This window comes from Python bivittatus, unplaced genomic scaffold, assembly GCF_059951505.1.
Source record: "Python bivittatus isolate LINGU-HERP-01145 unplaced genomic scaffold, Pbiv_v1 ctg000530_np1212, whole genome shotgun sequence".
NCBI classification, from domain to species: Eukaryota; Metazoa; Chordata; class Lepidosauria; order Squamata; family Pythonidae; genus Python; species Python bivittatus.
Genome location: NW_028277085.1, coordinates 10,067,178 through 10,093,267, shown reverse-complemented (window position 1 = coordinate 10,093,267; position 26,090 = coordinate 10,067,178). Strand labels below are relative to the sequence as shown.

General features: G+C 39.3%; 1 protein-coding gene across 4 annotated transcripts in view; it reads right to left on the bottom strand.

The window, feature by feature from the left end:
• Window positions 1-9,006: 9,006 nt before the first annotated feature.
• Window positions 9,007-26,090, bottom strand: part of EFL1 (elongation factor like GTPase 1) — a 51,699-nt gene continuing 34,615 nt past the window's right edge. For all 4 annotated transcript variants that reach the window (XM_007435961.4, XM_007435960.4, XM_025171663.2 and 1 more), the window contains exons 16-20: window positions 18,496-18,627; window positions 18,042-18,189; window positions 16,113-17,116; window positions 14,951-15,135; window positions 9,007-10,269 (exon numbers count right to left, since the gene is read on the bottom strand). In XM_007435961.4, coding sequence (XP_007436023.1) covers window positions 10,081-10,269; window positions 14,951-15,135; window positions 16,113-17,116; window positions 18,042-18,189; window positions 18,496-18,627 — 1,658 coding nt within the window. In that variant the 3' untranslated portion in view covers window positions 9,007-10,080. The remainder of the gene's footprint in view (window positions 10,270-14,950; window positions 15,136-16,112; window positions 17,117-18,041; window positions 18,190-18,495; window positions 18,628-26,090) is intronic.

Sequence of the window (26,090 nt, the reverse complement as noted above, 5' to 3'; positions counted from 1 at the left end):
ATAGAAACCTTTGTTACATTATATTACAAAATAATTTCATGCATTTTGCAACTGTCTATCAAGGCCACACTTAGCTTTAATTGTACAATTCAAGCAACTTGATGTTCATTAACATTTCTGAAAATATAGTTACATTGATATAAACTTTTGTTTTCCTTACCTTTTAAGGTTTAAGTTATCTAAAGTTTATGTTGTATAAATACTGCTGTACCCAGCTAATATCTTATTCTATAATGTATTATTTGCATCTTATAATACAATAAATAATTAACCTGGAAAAATAAAAGATCCTAATTCATTTCCCAAGTGCTGGGTAGACAAGTCTTTCTTGCTCTCTCAAGGACTGGACGGACATTTCCTGTTACAACCAAAGCATTTGGAATATTTCAAAAAGGGGTTGCCTGCCCTCAGAGGCACGTCTATAACCCCAGCATTTCAAGGCAAGCATTGCTCTCTGCCAGAACTATGCAATATTCCACCAACGCATCATTTAAAAAAAAATTGTTGCAGCCACCAAAGGCTCGATCAGGGGTTTGACTTGGGCACACAAGAAAGAGTTATCCCTAAAAATCTGTGTAAATAGATTCATTCATTCATTCATTCATTCATTCATTCATTCATTCATTCTTAGAATTGTAGCAACTAAATTTTACTTAAATAATACTGGATTATTGTCATGAGATCAACTCCACCAGAAGGATAAAACTGTTACTGAAAATGGCTATAATAACAGAATCTTACAAATCTGATTGTGTTGGGCCTCCTCCCAGTGAAACAGGGAAGCATCTGCCTGCACAGCTTCCAAATGTTAATCTCGTTGTTCTGGATTTAAAACATGCTTCAGCCCCTTTTACCTAGGTTATGGTTCTTGCATATTTCTGTCAAGGTCATCTTCCTTACTCCGTACAATTATCAAACAAAGCGATGGCCCTATCAAGGGTCACTCAAGCACAATCAATGCCTTTAGGAGATAAACTGAGATCAAGGGGGGTTCATTCTCATCTGATGAAAATTAACAGCTCTCATCTACTCAGTGGCTCTCAAATCTCTTTCTATCTATCAGTCACAGACATACAATTTTTTTTGGCTCCTTTGTTTCAAACCAAAATAAAGCAGACTCCCTCCCCCCCAAAATAGGAGAAAAATTATCTAATGTATAGATCTCTATATTCCAATTCTTAATACAATCTGATTCTGTTGCCTGCTCTGACATAAGCCTTATTGTTTTCAAGCAAGAAAAAGGCCTTACGGGTGAAGTTTTACAGAGGGAGACAATATAAATTGACTAAATCATTTTTTAAAAATTGTGACAAACAGATACAAGGTCCGGGCGAAGCAATGAAACACTGCATATTTATGTGCACATTAATGCACTGGAGTGGTTCAATTTGCACAGTACGTAGGAAATGCACAGAACACCATCACTGGGAAAAGCAGTTGGAATCCAGGCCTTTTCTCTGATCTACCGAAATCATGACTTAACTTGCTGCTACAAACTGAATGCCCTGCCTGTTCTGAAGGGGTATCCTACAAACACCTAGTAGCAACCCCTTCAGGAGCAACTTAATACAGGTCTTCAGGTCAATCTGCCCCCTGCTTTTGCTTGTCAAAATCACCCCCTGCTCCTATTCTGTGACAACTGGGGGAAAAAAGGTGATGAAAGAGACGTTAATATTCTGTTCAGAACTACAAATCCAACTACGATTGGGTTTGGGATGATACACGTGTTCTCTTTGCACACTGCTACAGTGTCTGTACGCATTTTAAGTACAGTACATAGCCAAAGCTCTGGTTTTAAGGACTACTTCTTCACTGTGTAAGAATTACCTTTGCTTTCTTGAACCCTATTTCTACCCCTTTTAACTTTATGTATGATGTTCATCTAGACCGGTTTAGTCTTCAAGTTCCTAGCTGCCCATTATTTTCTCCTGCACACAAGTCTGTTTGCCCCCCCAAAAAACTGTTTTAATTCCCCTTTAGTCAAGCCATAAACCATCAAAATTTTAGTAAGTATAAAGTAGATCAGTATCTACTGACAGGTCTTTGGGTGATTTACAGTTAACCAGCAAGATTTATGACCTGAGAAAATATAATACCAGCATTAAAGTTGCAAGAAAAAAATGTTCCCAGCTACTGCTCGCTTTTGGCTAATTTCTTGTATTAGTGCTGCCCCCCAAAAAAAGTGTGCTTGTCCCCCAACCATTCACCTTCAACATGATGAGGAAGTACGTCCTGATATTTTAATCTTTAATTTTTTTGTAAGTTTCTTCTAAGTGAGGTGCAGGATTTTTGCATATCCGTCATAAGTGGTAGCCAAAGGGTATGTGGGAAAATCCTGTTTTTCACCGTACTGTTCTTTAGTGATCTGTAGTTCTCCGACTTCTCACACTTCCCAAAGGTGTTAATTAAATTAAAGCAATTCCTCCAATGAGGCTCTTTCAGATCAGGAAGAGAGAACAGCCAGGGAAGCTACAGTGTATTAGAAAACAAGGCTATAATAGCACTCTCTACCAGCCTGTAACAATAAAGCAAGCAAGTAAACCACCAGATTAGGAAGGAAAAGTTGTGGAGTCCCTGGAGTTCTCTGAGCTTGGCTGTTTTCTTGCAAGCATTTCATTACCCGGCTAGGTAACATCTTCAGTGCTATGCAAGGAAAAGCTGCTAAGGAAGGATGAAACCAGATAAAAAGATACATAGTAGAGAACATCACTATAAAGTTGCTGGTCTTCGGCTGTAGCAAAGATACCTACTCATCCGTACTCCATCACCATGTGACCATAACGTTTGCACAAAAACATCAAGAAAATTCTAAAGGCGTCTGAGAATGAAACACACACACACAAAAAGGAAAGTCTCTTTGCAAAAAGACATTTTCAAAGGGCAGGTTGACAGTGTTATTTTAACCTCAGCAGGAGACAGCACCTGGCCAAATTTCTCCGAGCTTGGAAGCCAACCAGGGTCTTGTTTGGTTACTATTCAGATGGGAGGCTACCTGGGAATATAAACTACCCTCAGGACTATAAGCTAGGCTGGGAAATGGAAAAACAACCCGGAAGAAGGCAACGGCAGAATACTTTACAACAATGCTAAGAAACCTGCATGGTCTTGGATACAACTATGCGCTTGATTTGCAGAAACTTTTGCCTTTTTATCTTTAAGCAGATATATCGATAGATCGGCTTACCTTAGACCAGTGTTGTGCAAACTTGGCCACTTTAAGATGAGTGGACTTCAACTCCCAGAATTCCCCAGCCAGATAAGTCCACTCATCTTAAAGTGGCCAAGTTTGGACAACATTGCCTTAGACCATACAGATCTACTGTCAGGTTTTGAGTCAGAATCCTTGATCTTTAATAACAACACTGGTTAATTGTCTGGCTTTGGCTGATTCAAATCCACCTGTGCCTTTTCTACACTGGATGGGTTGAATTATTTAATCCAGTGTTTCTCAACCTTGGCTGCTTTAAGCTAGCTGGGGAATTCTGGGAGTTGAGTCATCCTCACATCTCCCTCCTATGGGCAAATTCTGGGAGTTTCTCAACCTTGGCCCATGCTGGCTGGGGAATTCTGGGAGTTGAAGTCCACACAGCTTAAAGTAGCCAAGGTTGAGAAACATTGATTTAATCCCTCTGCCTATGGAGCTTCCTCAGAATCAGCTGCCCTCAAGATGCATAGATCCAGAATCCTAAGAATCAAGCACACTGTTAATCATTTGCCTGGTACAATTTAAGTTGCTTGTTATTAAAGCCCAAACAGTTTAAAGATCAGCATTTTGAAAAGACCATATCTATTTCTTAAGACTCAAAACTCTACCTTTCCCATGTAAAAAGAGCACTTGAGAGGGGCTTGCCTCAATTTAAAAACTATACTCGTCTGAAATGGTTGTCGTCAGTGAAACACGGGGAAATGAAGTCCTTAAGCGAAACAGTCAGCATTCTGGGAGCCAATCAGAATGAAAGATAACTTTGCCCATTCTTTGAAATCCTACAAATATGGAATATGGGATGAAGAAACAGACTTTGATCAAGGCTGCAGCTGCCTAACCTTTTTTTCAACCATCCAGTTACAAGCTTAACTTAAAGATACATTACGCAATTGATGCTTGAGGTTTTCACAAGTGCAATCAAATCAAGAGCGTATCAATTCAGAAGTCAATCTCATTCAGTTCTGTGGGAGCTTGGTCCTGCATACAGCTTCCAAAGACTGACCTCTAAATCTTACAGTAAATTTGTTTTTGCTCTATTTCAAATGGTATTATGCAACTTTTTTTTAAAAAGCAATCTGCCCTGGATTAAAAGGTGGGATATAAATCTTGTATCTTAAAAGTGTTTGGAACGTGGATTAACTGTCACCTTATTCACAAGAGAAGAGTGCGAAAGAAGGACATTTAGCTTTGAAAAGCTTGGCTCTGTAACAGAAGTTTGAGCTATGTATTTTAGGAGGAATTTGGACTCCTGTTAAGCTTCGCTTATCAAGGGCAGCAGGGTGAGTCACCTTCTGAGTCAGACGCAGAACATGTCAAATGGCACAGAAGAGTGTTTGAAGCTATCAGGGAAAGATACGAGACTGTTTCACGGAAGGAAAAAAAAAAGGCCAAAAGTCATACTCAAAATGATCTGCTTACTCACCCACAAGTACCATGTCTGTAATTAATGGAATTTCTGCAATTCATTCATGTGACATGTTAGAAAGTTGGTCATCCTCACATCTCCCTCCTATGGGCAGATGCTGGGCATAGTGGTTATTATTCCAGTTTATATCTACTTAGTAGGGAAGCTCTTTCAGTAGAAGAGGAGACGCAAACAGGAGACAAGGAATGGCTTGCAAGTTAGTCAAGTCTGTTTTTAAATGTTGTAAGCTGTTCACCATCACTATTGTGAGATGGGTGTCCATATAAATCAATTCAAATCAATCGATCAATCAATCAATCAAAATCATCCTCTGCTCCAGGGGTAGAAGCCAAGAGGAGTGCCAGAAACAGAACCCCCTTCTTTGGAAGCAGCATACAGCTACATACAGCACAGTGCTGAAGGATAAAGGGACGAAAGTCCGGCTACCTTCTGTTAGTCAGTAACTTTTATGGGCTGAATGGGCTACCTAATCAGAGCAATTGGGGGAAAAAAAATCTCTATAATTCAAAGCCTATTTTGAACATTTTGTGCCCCAAGGATCCAAATGATTAAAATTGTTATATATTATTGGACCAAGTCGCTACATTGGGAAGGGCATAATATGTCCCAGTTTTACATAGTTTATCCAATCTCTATTATTCAGATAGTCAAAGGAATTTGGGAAAGAATGCTGACTAGATCTTGACAATACTCGAGTGTGTGTGTGTATCTCCCTCCCTGCACGCACAAAGCTTTGGGCTAAATTAGACATGATTTTAGGTGCCTCAGCTCCAGTCATTATCAATAAAACAAATCCCTGTTACGTTCTGTGGATTCTTTACACACACCTAAGAGTAAAGAAAGGTGGATTTCTTTTTCTGATCAGGCCCACAAGTAGAACCTTTGTTCTACCATGTTACCCTAACACAAACTGTTTCAAAACACGTTTAAAAAAAAAATTAGAACTATTTTACAATTAAACTAATTTCCCAATTAATTTACAGGGAAATCGTTTTAAAACTTGCAGTTAAGGCAAGCAATACTCTTAACCTGGCAAGCAAAATATTTAGCATGGCATCTAGCTTGTCTCTATCTAAAGAGGCTCCAGGCTGTGCAGATTTGATTTCCAAGAGATGCTTCAGGGAATATAGAGCAAGCACCTGGTTGCAAGTCCTTAGAGCAGCTGCATCCTTCCTCGCAAGAGGCTGAAGCTGCAGAAGAGTCGCTGTGGTTCCAGCATGCAGGGACTCGGTGATATTCCTCCATAGTCGTACATTCAATCGTGTGAATTCTGACCTGCAAGGAAAGTGGGATGGTCCAGAAATAGATTTACTGCCACACTTACTGTTTGTGAAACCAGGCCTGAATTACGCTGGAAATGATCTCTTCTCATTTAGGGCTCCACACTATTTTCTATTAATGAAAATTTGTACATTTTAGGGAGGCAAAGGGTCACAGATGTATGAAAACACCTTTCTGAAGAGAATATATTTTCCAGTAAGCAAATGAGAGAACTGAACTGGTCCTTTGGAGTAATCCAGTTTCCATGGGCAAATCTCCCCCCCCTCCCCCCAGTTTATTACAAAACTAACTCGGCCGTCAAATTGGCTGCCCAGCAAATGGGAGCTCTGGAACTCTTTAAAAGCTCACGACAATTTAAAATCCTGCCATGTGGCTCACATTTTGAAAAGAAAGGGGTGAAAAGCATGTAGATGCTATTTTCTTCTTCTTTTTAAACTGCTGGTGAACATTTTAATCAAGCGTTAAATTGAGCAAATAAAGGCAGCAGGGTCAAATAACGGTTATGATGTTTGCTATTAAAACTCTTTGTGGCTTCTGTAGTCCAGTCTTCTTCAGGCTCACCTGAATAATTTCATAAATGCAGTCACACTTTCATAAAGCTGGGGGGGGGGAACCAAGGATGCTGATTTTGGACAGAGACCACACACTCTCTCCGGGGGATTTCACGGGGAAACAGGGTAAAAAAAAAAAAAAAATCAAAATAGTGGCTGTGATAGAAGCCCCACCCCCTTTTTGTGTGCCTAACAGTGTGATGCACATAAGGAGCAGGGATTCAATCATGCGGCCATCTGGACTTTTTTTTTTCTTTTTGACACCCCTGCCTCTCTCACCTTCTAACAAATATCTCTTCCCACTCATTTGATCACTTACAAACTCCTGGGGGCTATTATGGCCAATCCTGTATTTCCCGGATCGGCAACCATGTCACCAAACGGCCATTTGGAAATGGAAGTGGCAGGAAGAGGGCCAAAGTTTTGACTCCCCCCCCCTTTTTAAGTTCACTGGCAACAATGCTGGGGTTCTTTTTTGCTTGTTTGGGGGGGGCACAAATTAGTCTGATCTTGTGCCCCTTAACTTTTTTTGTTATCATCATCACTACTGCCCTTTTGCTAACCATGCCCACTCGGATCCGTTCTGTATCCAGGCACTGGACATTGTCTAAAACAGCGTTTCTCAACCGTGGCAACTTTAAGCTGTGTGGACTTCAACTCCCAGAATTCCCCAGCCAGCATGGGTTAAAATTGCCAAGGTCGAGAAACACTGGTCTAAAGGTACTGACCATCAACTTACTGATGCCACTTTCTGTTGGCCATTAGAAGAGCCAGCCAACATCTTTCAGCAGATCTCTGAGCCCCAATCCAACCCATTTAGCTCATTAAACCACTGTGACATATGCATGCTATGATTCTGCAGAAAGAGAGCTGAATGTGGCTTTGGCCCTGTACTCAAGTTTCCTGAGAATGTCAACTTTTATTAAGTTTTTACAATTCAGGCTTCTAGCTCTTACGATGCAGATGATATGCCTCAAAATACAAAGTCTGAGCCTTGGAAGCCAGGAGGTAAAGACACCTGAATTTGGTTATTCTGTAAAAGAAAAGAACATTCAACATTGGACATTCTTCGTAATGCAAACCCGGTCCCTGGAATTCAGTCTTACATCTAGGGAAGGGTCAACTAAGGACACTGCTCATTACAGATATTCTTTGGCAAAAATATAATAGAAAACTGAACAATGATATTGCAGTTCCCCTTCATGTGCGCTGATCTAGAAGTAACTAAGTCAAAATACAGGTAACTGAAACAGATGTACGTTCTTCTCAATTTCCGCCCCACCTCCTCCCTTTCTACTGTTATTTTTCTGTGCCTATTTTAGCTTGGAAGCCCTTTGGGAGAGGTACCTGTCAAATCTACTCCTTGAAAAATGCCACACATGTAGAAGGTGTTGTATCTGACTAATGAAAATAATTTTAAAAATAGAAGCAGAAGAAGCTAGATGGATGCAAGGATGTTTTTGTTGAATGGTAACAGTTGCCACGAAAACCTGACTATCTGAAAAATCCTATCTAAGCTGGGACACTCTGAAAAATCGATTCCCCACGCCTGCCCCCTTAAATGAGAATCCAACCAAGAAAACTGGATCTGCATTTCCATTACAGGCTTGAGAGAATAAAAATAATGGGGTTGATTTCACTGAGGTGGGTCAAGCCACTTGGTGTCACTCAATAAACATACCGGCAATCGCACAATTAGCAGGACCCATCTCTTCAAGAGGGCTTCAAGGAACCACTCTCAAACTAGTGCCTTCCAGATGTGTTGGGGTCCCAACTCTCCAAATTCCCAGCAAATCTGGAGGAAGCCAGGTTGGAAGAGGCTGACTGACAAAGTAGTGTTTACGAGTTAAGGTTCTGTTAGCTCTCTTCAGAGCACCCCAGGTAAAATAATTAAGCGTTACCGACACAAATGACTTTAGGATTAGGTCTAATGCTGAGAAAACACCTGCGGGTTCATTCCGAAATGAAATTTAGATACACACATGGCCAATGATCGCTAGTCAAGCAATTTTGCCCAAATGAGATTCTGATGAAAAGGGCAGGGGGTGGGGTCAGCAATACCGAACCATAATTCCTATCCACCTCCCAAAGCAGTTCCTGGAGAACTACCATGGCGCTTTCAACATAAACTCTGATTTGTTCCATGGAACCTCAACTATTTGAATATGGATCTGTGCTGCTATTCTATCTAATGCACAGGAAGCAGGTAACTAAACTGGATCAGGCTGCAGTTTATTAAATAAGAGAGTCGTGTTCTATGACTCATTCATATAAAGCCACGTTTTAAAGGTAGATAAGTTAACTATGGGGTGTATCAACACGGAAAAAAAAAATAATGGAGAGGAGAGAGTTTGCTAACCTTAATAGATGGATGAGTTTGAGGTGCCATCTCAGTTCCCAGAGGGCAACCCTGTCATTTGGCTAATGTTTCAAGAATGGCGGCCATTCATTCAAATGAACCAGCAGTTCTGTACACACTTACGAAGAATCACGTAAGATGGGACCTGCAAGTAAAGCTTCTTAAAAGACTGAACAGTTAATCAACTGATTGTATGTGTTTTATTCTATTTATCTATTTGATTTATTTCTTGCTTTTCCTCCAGAAGCTTAAGGTGCTGTACATATACTTCTGCAAGTTTTTCCTACAAGAGTCTTGTGGAAGCAAACTGGGCTGAAAGGGCACCAAATCACCAAGTACGTTTTCAAAGCTAAGGTTGGACCAGGTCCAGGCCTTAATAATTACACCATCCTGACTCTAAGTTTCAGTCAATTCAATTTGCTAAATACTGGAAGACTTAAGTTGGCACCCACTCAGATGGTTTTCTGCCGACTGGTCAAGTCCCTTCTCTTTAGGAAGGCATTCATTTCTCTCGGAATGTACATTATACTTGAATATGTTTATTTGCTACCTGTCTATTTTCATTAGATACTTTCTGTAACATTTTTTAATCTTATTTTGTTCTTCTTTTAAAAGCTGCTGATTTCATACGGTTTGAAATCAACTGGTTGTGCTGAGTGTTATGTCTGAATTAGAAGGATTGGATATCTCCATAAATAAATGCATCTGCATACGTGATGAAATAATTCCACATCAAAAACATATTTTGTTTTTTAGATCATGAAAACATGGCCTGACAGGCATCATCTTAGAAGAGGCAATCCTTCCTCCTTTCCACACAAGGGCAAATGACTGTTAAGATGGCACTTACCAACAACTGCTTTAAAAAAAACACCACACAACCCTTTAGTTACAATCATACATTTCTAAAACTCTGTTGATGAATCAAAGGTACTTCTTCATCTGTTACCATTTTTGACCTGATTTAATCTGACAAAAGATGGCAGACCTACTACCCTAGGCTTAAGTGGAGATTCTGTGGCAGATCTGCAGACATTCCTTGGCTGACTTAGTTGACGTGAAAAGTGTTTCCAGAAGGCAGAAAGTTTGGAAGTTCACCAGAAGGAAAAGAGAAAGCTTCAGTTTATTCAAACTCAAGCCACAGACAATAGAGTGTAAGGAAAGCCATGGAGCTCAGCACATCCCAGGCGATTTTTCTGAATCTCTGGAACAGAAGATAATCTGCCTGCTTTTAAGGGAAAAGCAAAAGCAGAGACAGTTACTTGTTTCTGCTGAGAGTCCTCTGCTTCTCAGCGTGCTCCACAATTTTCTCTTCTACATACAGTCCCTTCCGCTTCCTCACAGCATTCATGTACTTGCGAGCCTGATTCTCGGAATCGGCTTTCTCCCCAAAGTGCAAGTACTCCTCCTCGGTGGTTGGTACCCAAAATGGATCATCCGAAATGACCTGGGAAAAGGGGAATTGTACAAAGAGGAGCATTAATCAAAGGGAGGAAGAACAGCCTGAAAATTATAATTCTCCAGTCAGGTAGCCAGAGAATAACCAAAATCTAAAGACTCCATTTGAAAATACAACTCAAAAGAGCTTCTGCTTGACATACTAGCTTTCCCCAATCTGATCTTTTCTAGATCGGCTGGCACTGCTTATTTTGTTTTACTATTTTATCTTGATTTTACTGCCCCTGAGTATTGTTTCATACCTTGTACATGGCCAGGACTCATCTGAAGCCTGGAAGTATAAAAACACAGTCAAATGAAAAAAGAGACAGACAAATGAGCTCCCAGAATGCTCAGTGTGAAATTCTGGGAGTTGTAGTCTGATCACATCTGGAGGCCACGGGCTGGGGAAAGTTGTCCTTGGCTGTGTGGTTCAGAGGGAAAGCTCTAAGAAACACATGCAGTGAGTGTGAATTTCTTCAAAAGGGTTGGCTGAGGTTTCTGAATGATTGAGTGTGGCGTGTGGAACAAACCTATAAAATGTAGCTGCTTAAAAGAAACACTTAAGGAAAAAGCTTTTTTTGTGTTAATCTTGGAACAACAGCAAAGGAATATGGCCCTCCACCACCCCTAATCTTATGACCCAGCTCATCTTTCGCTGAAAATACTTACTAGCTTCCAATATGTACTGCAGTGAGCCAAAATGAAAATAATAGACTGCACCTTTGCATTAAAGGGTATCTGTTTCTAATTCAACTTTTCTGGCAACACTGTACATTGTCTTTTCTTGGAGGAGCCAAAATAATCTTACATTTTCTTTAACCAAGTCTTCCCTAAACTGGTGCTAGCCAAAAGTGGTGGATTACTATTCCCATCACTCCCAATCTCTGGACACTGATCTTCCATGCTGGGGATGATGGGAGTGATAGGGAATGTCTTTGGGGGGGAGAGCTTTAAACTTCCTTAAATCTTGCCCACAGCTTCATGGTTAAGAACAGTTATAGCAAAATTGTAAGCAAAACGCGCATACTATGGAACAGCAGTAAAACAAATTGCTTTAAAAAGGATAATTAAAACCATCTCCAGGTATCTATAAAACCAGGTCAGCTACCTCTCACCAAGCTTTTTCCTCTCTTGAGAGAGAAAAAGCTCCCTGAACTACAGTAATGTTTCTCTTTGTAAGCTGCTATTGTGTTAAAAAGTGAGGGTAGAAATAGTAAAATAAAATAAAATAAAATAGCCATCGTGAACAGCTTTCCAAAGCATGGATAGACTTAACAACACATATCCACCTTATGATCTATATGGCATCAATGTACGCTATGTCATTAGTCCACTTCATCCTTGCCACATGCAATCCCCAATGAGATTCATGCCTGATGAAATCTTGGCCCTAGATTTCACTGGCTGGTCACTCAGTCAAATACTCCAGATTTGTTGAAACCAGATGTTTAAAGAAAGCAAGAAACACAAACCCATAAACAAAAAAGAAAATACAAAATATGAGGAGATGGGTCGTTACTCCACTTCTTCTGACTGAAAGCCTACCATTGGCATAAAATCTAGAACTGATCACTGGAAATGTCTGAAAGTATCTTAACAAAAAAAAGTTTTAGATTCAATTCTCTTTCACCCAATCTTACATATGCTCCTAAATGCACAATAGTGAAAAGAAAACATGTATTTCATTGTACTGTTATTTAAAAAATTCCAAGGATATTAGCCAATCAATCACTTTCTACCAGGGCTATTGTAACATAATTTCCCATAAAAATAATGTAAAGGCTGTTGCTGTTAGTCTGTGAGCAAGTCTATATAGCAGCTAGGTATAAACACTACAGGAACTGATGAAAAGAACAGCTGTCTTTAGCAGCAAAGCTCTCTACAAAACACGAGGTTATAAAAAATAGGAATAAAAATGTGCTCACAATAAAAACTGATAGCTGGCAATATACTTAAACCAACCAACCAGTTGGAAAACAGCTAAAGAAAGTAAATTTTCAGGTAACAGGAAATAATAAATTATACCATATCAAAATGGTATTAAATCATGGACCCAAATTAAATTCTGATATTATAGAACTAGTGGACCAAGATGAGTTATGTGCATCAGCATTTTGCTGTCAAATAGACAACTGAATGAGCTTCAGGCATACATGATGCACCTTGACAGACATAGTTAAAGTTGCTAAAATTAATAATTGTATGAAAGATTGGTAATTTACAACCTTACACAAACTGCATTGCGGTAAGACCATCTTTTCCCTGAATTACATCTATATCTAGCTTTGAATTTGCTTTCCACGACACAATGAAAATAAAAACACTGGAGTGATAAAAATCACTGCTACAAAAGCTACAGAATTCTCCATGGCAGCTATCAGTCAGTTATTTTTATTTTATCATCTTTTAAACTTAAAAAGAGACTGGCTGATTTTTAGGCTTTGGGCTAAGTAGTAGTTTTAGGAATAGCCTTACATTATAGAATTTACTAGTACTGCTATGTCAGGTAAACATTTAAGATAGTTATATTTTAATCAATATTTTATGGGGGGGGTTGCTTGTTTTTTGCCCTGTGTTTTAAACTTTACGGTTATTCTATATTGTACTATGTTGTGATATACAATCACAATCATAAATATATTTTGATTCTAGAAATGGTATATGTAGCAATGAAAAATTTGACAAGAAACAGGTGGGCAGACTGAAATCCCCACATTATAAAGCAGCCTCAGTTGCCTCTAAATAGGTTCTGGATTTGCTATCATGACGCCCCCCCCCCCTTTGTTAGGGGAAACCAGTGGCAGAGAAAACTCCCTAGAGACAGGGATGGCTTGTAACTGTAGCCTTTACCTTGCTTAAATAAAGCTTCCTGGCGGGTTATAACAAATTCCTATTCCTTCCAATTCAATTACATTCATTGGTAGCCACTGGAAGCTTCAACCAACATTCCAAAAGGTGGTTATGAAGGAGGTCAGGGGCAGTATTCAGACCCATTAAGGATGATGGCTAAAACAGCAATCCTATCTTTAATAAACCCTGCCTGCTATTGTTTTCCTTGGTGCCAGTCAAGCAAGTAGAAATAGAAGAAAGAGCGGGGCAGATTTAAATTAGAGTATCAATTCTGATGCCAGGAGGAGTGTGACAGATCCTGAATTTGTAAATCATGCTCAGGAAAATAAAAGCACAGACTTGCACAAGGCACTTAGCAAGACATTCTTTATTGTCTCTGTTAACACAGTCAGAGGTACAGGCAGACCTACCTGAGAAGAATTATTTTGTACCCGTGTCTGTATTTTTTTGATACAGGTCTTCAAAAAAAGAGAATAGATTGCAGATGAACTACTAGCTTAGAAAAGGGATGTCATTTTATTCTTCTCTGTTCCTTAAAATGTCTTCCTCTCAAAACCTCTTGATTGTAAATTACATGATTTGAGAGAAATACAGTTTAAGAAGAATGATCAGGAGATAGAAAACAGGGGGAATGCAGGAGATCCATTTATTTTACTGCTACGATCATCCCACAAAGAGGCTTCAGAAACTGAAATAATATTTAATTTACTGTATCTATTTCGGCATTTAGAAATATTTTAAGCAGGGTAGTTTCACCAAGCATCCCCCATCCCCATCAAAATGACAAGTCTTTTTTTTTCTTTCTGTTGGCTAGTTAATTTGTTGACTAAAGAGCAGCTATGTTTAAGGAGCTCAGAGATCCATCAATAGATAACCCAATGGTTCTGGGAAATCCACTAACAGAACAGATTCTACTTAAATATCACAAAAGATCTCTACACACACAATGTGTTTTTAACACATTAAAACTGTTAATTGATAAGACACTTATAAGCTGTCCCACATGTAACCTCCATCTGCATAATCAACCTGTTTTCCTCTTCCTTTCCCCACCCCCACCTTATCCCAATTTAAATTCTACATCAGTTTAGCCACTCCAAGCATCTGATGAAGGGAGCTGTAACTCATGACAGTTTATACCTTTTAACAAAATTTGCAAGTCAGAAAAGATGCTACCAGACTCCTCCTGATTTTGGCTAACACAGCTCATCTCACACAATGTCTTTAACTATCATAGTAGCTTTTGTTAAGTTCTACGATTATCCTTTAAAATTTCTTTAATCCATCCTTAGGCTTGGGGCTGCAAGTTCTATAAGCTAATTTTCATTTATATAACGAAGGATTGCCTTTCTCTGTTCTAAATCTACTGATAATCAATTTCATCAAATGACTACGTTCTACCGTTAGCAGATAAAGAAAGATAAGGAAAGAAAATACTTCAATTCTGCTTTCTTTTCATTGGGTAACTGTATGAAGAAAGGAATGAATCTCTGGAGGAAAATGGAAACCAATCTTTCCTAATGAAAGCCTTATTTCTATATTTAATGGAAACAAATAACCAGGAGAAGTTGGCAACATTTTTGCCTTGTTGCTGGTCGCCGCTGAAAGCGTGACACTAGTGGATCTTTAATACAAGCTCACGAAACTCTCATGATCTACACCAAGTAAAACTCACTGAAACAGGACAGAAGAATTCTGAAACACGTAATAGGAGATACCAAAAGCAAATTTTTAAATCCTGGCCACAGTTCAGCTTCTTCCCTCTCCCCTTTATTATACAATCATAGGAAATCACATATTGGTTCTTTAGGGGGAACAGAACAGAACAGAAATTTTACCTCCCAGTGACTGAACACCAGCTGCGGACTGGCCAGACCGCTTGTTCTCTTCCTGATTTCGTCAGCAAAACCAAAGCTCTCTGCTACCGGCAACAACGCCTTGATGATAAATATGTCCGTCCCTTCCTTCATTTCCTCTTGCAATACTCGGCCGACTCGCTTGGATAGGACGGCATAGACACGACCTGCCAAAGCGTGGGGCGTTATTATTTCATTGCACTTCTCACCTACAACTTGTCCATTCAGAGATATAGTTATCGAATTAGAAAGCCCAATTAATATGCGTGGCAAAAGAAGCAGACGAAGTTTCAAGCAATAGTATTAGTGGCAAGCTATCATTCAGAATGCAGAAAAGATTTTCAAAAGGAGAAAGGAGGAAGGGGGAATTGAAGCTCAAGGTTGGAGCAAACACTATTCATGGAGCAATCTTAGCAATAACACAAAGGTTAAGGCATTTGGGACGTTAAATAAAAATAACTCACATACTAAGGTACCTATTCAAACCTACATTATAGATCAACCTTCCCCAATTGCTTTTTGGAGTGGGCAGCTATACCAAATCGAATTCATTAATTAATTAAATTGGGCACCATCCAGATCTGTTCAACTGCTGGTCAGTCATTTCCTGAGAATTCTAGGCACTATAGTCCAAAATATTTGAAGGGAACCAGGTTGGGGAATGCTTAACTAGACATTGTCACTATTAAATTATTTTTCAGTTTTAATATTTTAAATAGCTAGGTAATCTGCTCAGGAAATGTTGGTTCTTGGGAAGATTAATGATAACAACAACAAGAATGTATTTGTGTCAACCTGAAGATCTTAAGAATCAGGAATGGATAAGCATATAGAAAAAAGTGTTCACTTAAGTGACTAATAAGCTTTGTTGTGAGCCTACACACTGAAGGAAGGGAAGGGAAGGGAAGGGAAGGGAAGGGAAGGGAAGGGAAGGGAAGGGAAGGGAAGGGAAGGGAAGGGAAGGGAAGGGAAGGGAAGGGAAGGGAAGGGAAGGGAAGGGAAGGGAAGGGAAGGGAAGGGAAGGGAAGGGAAGGGAAGGGAAGGGAAGGATCTGGTAAGCCAGTGTTTTTCAAACCAACTCCCAGAATTCCCAACCTCTCTCAGCAACTACTCCTTTTATACAGGTTACGTTTTTAGTCTTTACCCAGCACTTCTGCTGTCGCCATAATTTCACAGGTGTACATGGCAGCTATAAGCCTCTGTGGCTTGACTTGCATGGCATAGCGGCACGCTTCCTTCATGGTTGCAATCAACTGGCCAGAGAAAGGGCCATAACAATCTGCACTTAACATCTCCCCTTTGCGCTTGTTCAGTGATTTTAGGTTGCACCTATCGTCATCTTGGAGTTCGTTTTCAGAAACAGGTTCGGTATTGGTCCTTGACAGAGGGGAGGGTTCCTCTTGGTCTCCTGTCTCTTCTGTAGCCTTCCCGTCGTCTAAATCCTGCCTGTTAAGTGATATCTGCTCAGCAAATCTGCTCATGTCCCATTTCTCCACAGAAAAGCAGACGCCCATCAGAGGTTCTTCACACATTGGTCCTGAGAGTGTAGCCAACTGAAATCCACTTATTATGCTGTTGTCAAAATCCCGATACAGACTTGCTTCTTTTGTCAACTTGATGCCTTCTAGGCACTGCCAAATAGACCTCTTGTAGCCCTCGCATCTATTCAGTAAGATGTTAGGGCCACACTTTCGGGGGCCAAAGGACCAGATTCCTTCAACAGCATTTCTCCATTTCCGGCCCTGCAGGCTTTGTTCTAGTTTTTGCTTGAACTCCTGTATCCGGTTGAGAGTCTTCTGATTCATCTCCTCTGTTTTCCTGCCTTCATTAAGAGAAGAGGTAAACAGCTCTATGGTTCGAATTAATTCACTGTTTTCCTCAAGCAGTTGGGTTACTTCCTCTGGAAGTGGTGTTGCTTGTACGCTAAGAGTGGCATATTTGTTTGGTGTTGATATTGTTATGAGTCCATCTGAATCCACTTGCACACCTTCAGGGATTTTATTCTGCTCCTCCTTACTCTGGTGTATGACAGCAACTTTCTGCTGCTTTCCTATTTCTTCGTTCACCATATCAACTTTGGGAGGTCTTATTATGGTTTCTCGGAATGGGATAATTGGCTTTGATACACTGATTTCTATCCGGGCAAACCTATGGAAAGCCAAAAAGCTAGAGTCAGGCCTGACAGCAGATACAGTTTAAGTCCACTGGTAGGTTAACACTCATTATCACCGGGTCCCAGCATTGTGTTTCTGGGTGATTATATTATTACTGAAATATTTCTTTCCTGCCTTACTGTCAAAACACCCACTGTACCATCAGAGAGCGCTACCTTCTAAGAAAATTATCGATTTTACAAAAATGGGCCCAAAGAAAGGAGGCATTTTTCATTTTACTGCACGTGAGGCTAGCAATTACCACTAACTTGGCTATCTGACCTCATAGGATACAGGATAGTTATGTGTGAACCCAATTTTGAATCTGCAGCATCCCTGATGTTGTTTATTGTCAGAAGGTAATCTATTTTCCATCATCTCAACCATTACTAGCTAGTTATAGCAACAGCTAGGTAAGTGAATTGGTGGAGACAGATTCTTTTCCAACTTCTCTAACTATACCCACTCCTTGTTTAGTGACCGAGTTATGTTCCAATGACGAGGTTGTTAAGTGAAATGGTTACAAAGTGAACACATGACAGAGAGAACGGGCGAGCAAGAGAGAGATGCTGCAAAAATCACTGGTTGCTGCTATCTTATTCAGATAAAGTTCTCTCACACAGCTACAACAGTGTTACTTTCGCTCTGGCATGCGTTGTCAGGCACATGAAATTTGGTCGTAAATGCATGTATTGGTTGGAAAATGAATTTTTTATTACCTGCGTATTTGCGAGGTAGTCACTAAATGAGGAGCAGTTGTATGTCATAGTACCTGGGTCCTGAGTAACTTAGGTTTCTATTCCTACCCAGACATAAAACTATTACTATGAGTCTAAATTCCTTAATAATGTTGCATAAAGCCAACTGAACTATAAGCATGTCTTCCTCATTCCTTCCATTTCATTTTCCCCATAGCTCACCTTTCTTTCAAGTCATCCAAACAGCGTTGAAGATGGACCTCTCCTGCAGTAATTAAGACATGCTCTCCTGTCTCTTGGATTAAAATCTGTACACATGGATCAGCTTGGTTTAAAAGCTTCATTCCTTTAACCAACTGAGGCATCTCACCTGGAAAATCAAAACCATGTTCAAACAATACACTGCTAGAGTATCTTGTTTCAAAGAATCATACAATATAACAGGAGAGCTACAGAAAAGGAAAGTACAATCTGGAATTAATTTTTTTTTATTCTAAGTACAGAGTCATATCAAATCCATGACCATCCTTTAGAATGAATGCCCTACATCCCAATGTAACCATTCTGCTTCCTTATCCCAGTACTTTCCCACCTTTTTTTCATCCTTGTGATTTTTTTCAGAGATGTACTAGCTTCCAATGGAAATACCCTCTAATAAAAGAGAGAATATTCTTACTTGGGTGTTTTGGCTCAACAGCAACTCGTACAATTGGTGTTGCTTCAAAATTGAGTGGATTAAATGGTGGACAAGCCGGAGATGATGACAAGGTGGCTGATTTCAAAACAAACTCTTGCAAGCCACCTATTCCTAGAAGACATCAAAATGGGAATTCAAAATACATATTCCATAAATAGCACTTTCCCTTACTAACGTCTATGCAAAAACATTAAAAATAACACATGGCACATTTGAACTTAAACTATATGTCCGCCTTTATGATGGGCACAGCATATAGAGATCAGAGGAAGTGGGAGGCTGCAAAGCATCTTTATGCAAGGAGATACATTGTTTCCTAAAGGCATCATTATAGATAAGTGATAAGGAATCTGTGGTTTTCCAAACATTGATGAACTACAACTCCCAGCATCTCTTACCATCGCCTAAACTGGCTAACACTGCTGGATGTTATAGTTCAACAAAAATCCAAAGGGCCACAAGCTGCCCATATTTGCAGTCAAGGGAAGCCATCCCATTACCAGGAGAGGAACAGACGATGTTTCCTCCCCTAACATAATGATGTCCTAATTCCCATTAAAAAAAAAAAGTATATTAGCCAATTTAAAGGGATACTCAGAGACACAAAAGTTAGGCTAAATCTGTTCTTGGCTACGGTAATCCATCTCTGAATAAAGGGAAGTGTAATCCCCTCTTCATTATGTCTCTGTTGGCAGCATTTTTTCCTTCACTCAATACAGTTTAGTGGAATCAGCCCTTTTCTTTCAACTGCTTACCTCTCCTTTGGATTCCATTTGCTAGAGTAACATTCCCTTGACCAATAATAGAAAGCAAGCTAGATGTGAACATATTAGAGGCACACACATAGTGCCTTATCCTATACATTCTTTTCTTTTTGTAATGTCACTAGAGATGGTATGGCACTTAACCATTACTGTTAGGAAAAGAAGAGGCTATATCTCTCTTAAGTTGATGCTGCTGCAGCTTACTGATGGATCTCTAGCGATACATGCTCCTCCATATGGCTACCATTCAGTCCAGTGGAGAAAGTCATGCTGACAGAACCAAGGCACTGTGATGAGTTCAATGGAGTTTGTCTTTGCAATTTCTAGAGTTCACTTTTGAGCATCTGTCTGCCATCCATCATCTGGACTGGCTTTCTGACAGTAGAAAAATACACAGCAAAGACTCTCAGACCAAGGTGCAAATCAAACTCTTTCAGTTTTCACTACTGTAGCCATATATTTCATGTCTGATATGTGCTAGAAAATACTTGCCCTCCATGCAATTTACAATGAAATGGAACAAGCTGTAGAAACATTATGTTTTAGGATAATGCCCAGTGAGAATGCAATGGTTGAAATTTTCAACTATTCTTATATTTTACTTGCAAAACAAGCAGTCAGCTAATTAAAGTTGAATTTTCTAAGACCTGAACTTATTATTCTCAAAGCCTAGGGCTTCCTTTTGTAAACAGTTTCCTATGGTGTACATTTTCTTCCAAATGAGTTTATAACAGTTATTATCTTGCATTGACACTGCTATCAAGTCTAAAATACCAGTAATAATTGGATGGTACCAAGCACTACCTACAAGAATGGCATTTTAACTTTAACAAAGCTATTTAAAATGCTGTAAAAATTAACCAAAGTGGAAATTAGAAAAGAACTCATACTTCCAGGCCACCAGCAACAGCATGAGCAGCCAGTAAATTACCTTTTTAAAAAATTTTTAGATTAAAAAGTCTTCACCACTGTGGGTGTATGAACAGATGGCATGAAACAGAACAATGGGAACAGCTCAAACATGGTTGTCATTACTATTCCTGAATGTTATTAATAAGATTTGTGTGTCATGCTGTCTAATTTTAATGGCAATTGCTCCAAAACAAAGTTTATTGACATGATTCTTTTCCAACAGAAACAATTTCTTGTTTCTTATTCTGGCTACAGCAAGAGCTTTTTTTTCTTTAACTGTGCTATTCCTAAATTTCCCCCAAAATGCAGAGATATGGATGAATATCAGTTTAGTTTTTGACCAGTTTTTAATTTTACTTAGGTTTATTTCTGGTTTCTGCTTCATTTTGAGAATTTGTTTTAAAAGACAATTTTCTATGCATTTGTGTGTGTGTTTTTCCTAACAGTACATGCTTACATAAAATTCTGACAACATGTGTATTTTTGCATGCAATTTTCTCTAATATAATGCATTTTTACATTATTTCACTCAATGCATGCCCTTTTTACATACACCAGTATACACATTTTTCAATGTATTTCAAACTGTGCCACAGAATCCAGGAAAATATTAAAACATAACTGCATTCCACTTTGCATAATGGAAATGTTAATTACATTAAAGTGCAAACTGAAAGTAATTCTTTCCCATCCTTAATGGTCAGACCAGAGCGCACCTCAGCTTCACAAGCCCCCTCCTACCTACACAGAATAATTATAAAACCAGTGCGGTCCAGAGAGAGAAATTTTATCAATTTGTTAATACAGAACCCCTTACTTGCTTCACGTGGGTGGGAGCATGTGAGCTAAAAATGAATTTTCAGTTCCATTTTAAGCATCAAGTGAACATCTCTTTGTTTCTTTTGAGTTCTAAAAAAGTAGAGTCACTCAACACATCTCACAAAAGTTGAGATTTACTGAAGTTCTTAGAGGTGTTTGTCTGTAACATTCCCTCAGAAGGAACACGGAAATGAAACTAATCCCAAGATTACCAAGTTTTGTCACAGGGAGCCTTCTTAAATCGAGAAAAAATTCTGCTTGAGCCTTCAAAGGGATAACTAATGTCATCTGTGGGCTGACAAAGAAAGTCCTTACAGATGCAAAAAAAGAAAATGAACCAAGAATCCATTAAGTGAAACTGCAACAAGGAAAACATGTCCCTCCTCTTTTTAGAGGTAAAACAATAACAAGCAAGCAAAAAGAGAAAAAGAGTGCCAATCTGGCATGTTTTAGAAATCCTTTCAGAAAAGTTACAAAATATTTATGTTAAAAAAATCATGACAATGCCCATAACTACCTAGGCTGGGTCGCAGATCTAGTGAAATAGGAATGTTGACTCCATGGCCCCCAGTATTATGCAGCAATACGTCTATGTGAGTAGCTCTAATACAAATTTCATGAGTTTTCAAAATCCATTACAGTATCATGGTTGAGAAACATTAGCATTTCTTGTATGCCTGTAGTATTTCCCATCTGAGGATGAGAATGTATAAGTGTTCTGTATGTATATTCACAGTCTGAAAAAAACAAGATGCATCACTTGAAAAGGAACAATGATGGGAGAGGGGAACAAAGCCTACACCAGTGTACTGAATCGCAAAGGTGGCCTATTCCTGCTTCGCTAATGAAAAACCAAATAGGGAGATGGAGATACTAAGAATCAAATGCTATGAAAAAAAGAGAGAGAGCATAGCTCATCTCAAAAAGAGGAAGATGATAACAGGGACACATTTACCTTATTCATCAAAGCAAACGTGCTAATTTGAGAGGAGAAGGACTTAATATAGAGATTAAAGTCCAGCAAGGCTATCAGGCTGGTCATAGCTCAGGACTTTGGCAGCTGTAATGTGACACACCTGGAGAGCTCTATATTGGGAAAAAATTGAATGGTGGTTGAATCAGACTATGTCTAGGAATTGTGAGTTCAAATCACCACTAAGCCATGATACTCATTGATGACTTTCAGCCAGTCATCAGCTCCCAGCTAACTTATCTTATATGGTATGAATAAGGGGAGGAAGAATGAACGTTATGCTATCCTGAGTTTCATGGTCAAAGGATGGGATAGAATTAAATATTTACAAAAACCAAGTCTTCATATAAAATGTGGATGAAATTGCCAAAAAACAGTGTATTTTAAGAACATCACTGTGGTTATACTTTTTGCTTACTTTACCTCCCATAACAGCTACAACAAATTTATCACACACATCCAAAGTTTGTAATTATTATTTATAAAATGCCCAAAACCACTGAGTGCCATACATAAATTTAAAAAACAGAGACCCAGACTATAGGCTTGCAGTTTAGATACAAGGCAAAAGATATATCAAAGAATGAAAGGTGAGTAATGGTGTATCACAACCCCCTTCTTTTTTGTTTCTAAAGAAAAGGATCTTTCTTAGGCAGGTATAACTTGGAATAATATTTTTGATGCTTGCCTGGCAGCTCTCTAGAAGTTTTAGATTCCCATTAGCTCTGAACACTGGCAATGGCTGGAAGGAGCTGACATAAGCCTATAATAAATGAAGATCACTGGGGTTGGCAAAAACTGGTTTAAGATAGAAGGTACAAGTCATTCTGGGAAATAATTGCATTTGATTAGGTTCCTGTCCCATAATCAAAGCTATGGTTTTTCCAGTAGTAGTGTATGGCTGTAAGAGCTGGACCATAAAGAAGGCTGAGCGCCGAAGAATTGATGCCTTTGAACTGTGGCGCTAGAGAAGACTCTTAAGAGTCCCCTGGACTGCTAGGAGGTTAAACCAGTCAATCTAAAAGGAAATCAACTCTGATTGCTCATTGGAAGGATTGATAATGAAGCTCAAGCTCAGATACTTTGGTCACCTAATGCAAAGAGAGGACTCTTTGGAAAAGATCCTGATGCTGGGAAAGATTGAAGGCAAAAGGAGAAGGGGACGGCAGAGGACGAGATGGTTAGATAGCATCACTGAAGCAATGAGCATGACACTGAGCAAACTCAGGGAGGCAGTGAAGGACAGGAAGGCCTGGTGCGATATGGTTCATGGGGTCACAAAGAGTCGGACACGACTTAACAACTGAACAACAACAACAAGGTTCCTGTCCTGTTCTATATGATGTCCCTGCTAATAATACTTGTAGACTGAGGAAGACGGAGGAAGAACTTGCTATAAAACACCCTCTGCTTTTATGAATTATGTTGAGAATCCTTCCCTTCCTCTTGTCCTTCCAGCACATAGCATCATCCAGTGTTCGCTCCGACTAATTTGTTTCAGTGCCTTGCTGCCACCAAAGGCTCCTCTGAAGCTAAATGTGTCTGGCTAATATTTTTGCTGACTAAACAAAGAGCTTTGCAAGGAGGGTGTCATGTATCAACCACAAGCAGACAGAGGCCAAGAAGCATCTCTTCCAAGACAAAGAAGAAACTCTGGAAAGCAAATGTCGGCTTCTTTTCTCAACAACAGAAAGTCTACCATTTGCTCTTCCATTAAAAAAAAAAAAGTAGAGAAGTCAAATAAAACCCCATATTTCATTAGTTATCACAGTCATACAGCAATTATAAAATCTATTGTGAGGCTATGAGAACAGACACCACTGAAATCAAGAAACTCCTACCCACACTCCCTCCAGTTATGTAGGAAAATAAAAATATAACCAAAACTACTGAAATGTAACACACCAAATACTTTGTAGTAAAGAATGCACCAATTGTGGATGCTGTTTTACTCTGGAACCACATTGCTTCACACAGTGCTATCTGCAGTCAAATAATCACTAATCTGAGATGTATAGACGGATGGTGGATGTGTGAGAGAGAGGAGAGAGAGACAGCAGGTTCACAAGTATTAGTGATAACAGAATTCATTAGCAACATTCCAGAGAACTGAACTGTATGGTTAGTAGGATTTAATGTGGGCATTATTGGACATTGCACACATACGTCTTCTGCAACCTTTATGTCTAATGTATAGACATTTGGCAGATCTCCCAGGATACAGAATCTTTGCTTTGAGAAGAGCTTCATGAACCAAGAGTCTTCTATATAACAGTAAGTAATGAAACCAAGCCTCTACCCATCTGCTAGAACTTCAGATTTAAGACATGCCATTGGTTTAATGGAATATTAAAAATAAGTTGCAGGATCACTTCAAGCATCCTGAGATCTAATCATAAAACAATATATATTCCATCTCTGGAACAAATACTTATGTTTCCATTATACTGTATCTGGACTACAAAGATATATGTTGGTTCAACTCTGTTGTTCCTTCTGCCAATACATAAATATGCCAGACTAGATCCACATTTGGGTTCACTCATCACACTATGCCATAAGCCAGGGTTTGCAAACCACAATGGCATCACACAGGATGACAAAATCAAACAAACAACATTATGGTGTATGTGTAAATCTAGTTCAAGACAAAGTCAAACTGAGTGTGAATATGAGAATTTAGATGCCAAGGTCTAAACTGACCCAGTTAAGTGCTTAATATACGCCAGATTCATTCCCATCAATCACGTCAACTAATTGCAATGAAAGCAGGCAAAGGAAACAAACAAACAAACAAACAAAAAGAATAAGGCCATCAGAAGGAATGCTACTGTAAAGTTAAATTATATGGCTATCAATGGATTTGCTTGCAGTACAGAATTTTTGTCAATAATTGCCTGGATAGGATTATCAAAATAAATAATAAATTTACTTTAAAGATTCTGGCACTTATTCTAAATCTCCAAACCAAGCAGTGTCCTTTTTAATTTAGTTTAATACTGTGCAGTATTCCAGAGTCAAATAACCTTGATGCTACTAAACATAGCTCTTCTCTTTCGCTTGCTTGCTTACCAAATAGTTCTCAAAATTAAACAAATCCAGCTTTCTGACTCACAGCCAAGCCAGAACAACCTCAAAAACACTTTCGCAATTTCACAGACATCATGAAGCAATATGGATTTTTTTTTTATGGCTAAAGGTGAGATTAAAAATATACTCCACAGAGTTCTTTAATCTAAGAAATTATAAATGTCCAATGCAAATCCTTTTGGGGGGAAAAACCCCATGGTTTATGGAAGACAGAGTTTGCCCAGTTCATGCATCACAGGAAAACCGAGTTACCATGCTCCAGTGGGCAACTGAATCAGACCTGTCAGAGGGGTGAAGTGTCACAAGATCTAACACCAGTGAGCACTTGCCAACTCTCCTCCTCAACAGAATCCCCTGTTGACAGTGCTTGGCCATATTGCTTTTCCTCTTATTGCTTACCCACCTTGTCCCTCCAGTTCAGAGAGAAGAGGTTTACAAGCAAGTGGGAGTGAGCGATTCCTATTGTTTAGCTCAGCCATCTGCCCTTCTTTCTTTCCTTCTCCACCTCCCCTTTGGAAGGAGGAAAGATTAGGCAGGGAGCCAGAGGACCATGGACAAAAGTGGCTCACAAAGACATCTTGCTCTTGTCAACTTCACCCATGGCTCTGCAACCAGCACTCTTGATAGCCAAACTATGGTTTGGCCATCATGCCTAGACCACGTCTCAGGTTTAAAACAACAACTCCAAAACAGTTGGGAAATCAAATGATTATAATCTGAAAGATTTGAGAGTACAGAGAATGAGGATTTCAGCATTATAAATGATATTTCACAGTGGCATCCAGGTCCCCACCTGAAGAAAGCACTTGCAGTGTTCAGCAATTTGTTTTGACTAATGGTAATAGTTAGTTTGTGAAGATCTGCTTACACAGGTTGAATGGATTAGATATAGAAAACAAAAATTAAAACATAGACACACATACAACAGCTGTGGATGGGGAAGAAAACTACATGAGATGGTAGGAGCCGGTGTTCTGCACTTTCACTGCTGCCACTCTTAATGTATCTGCCCAACT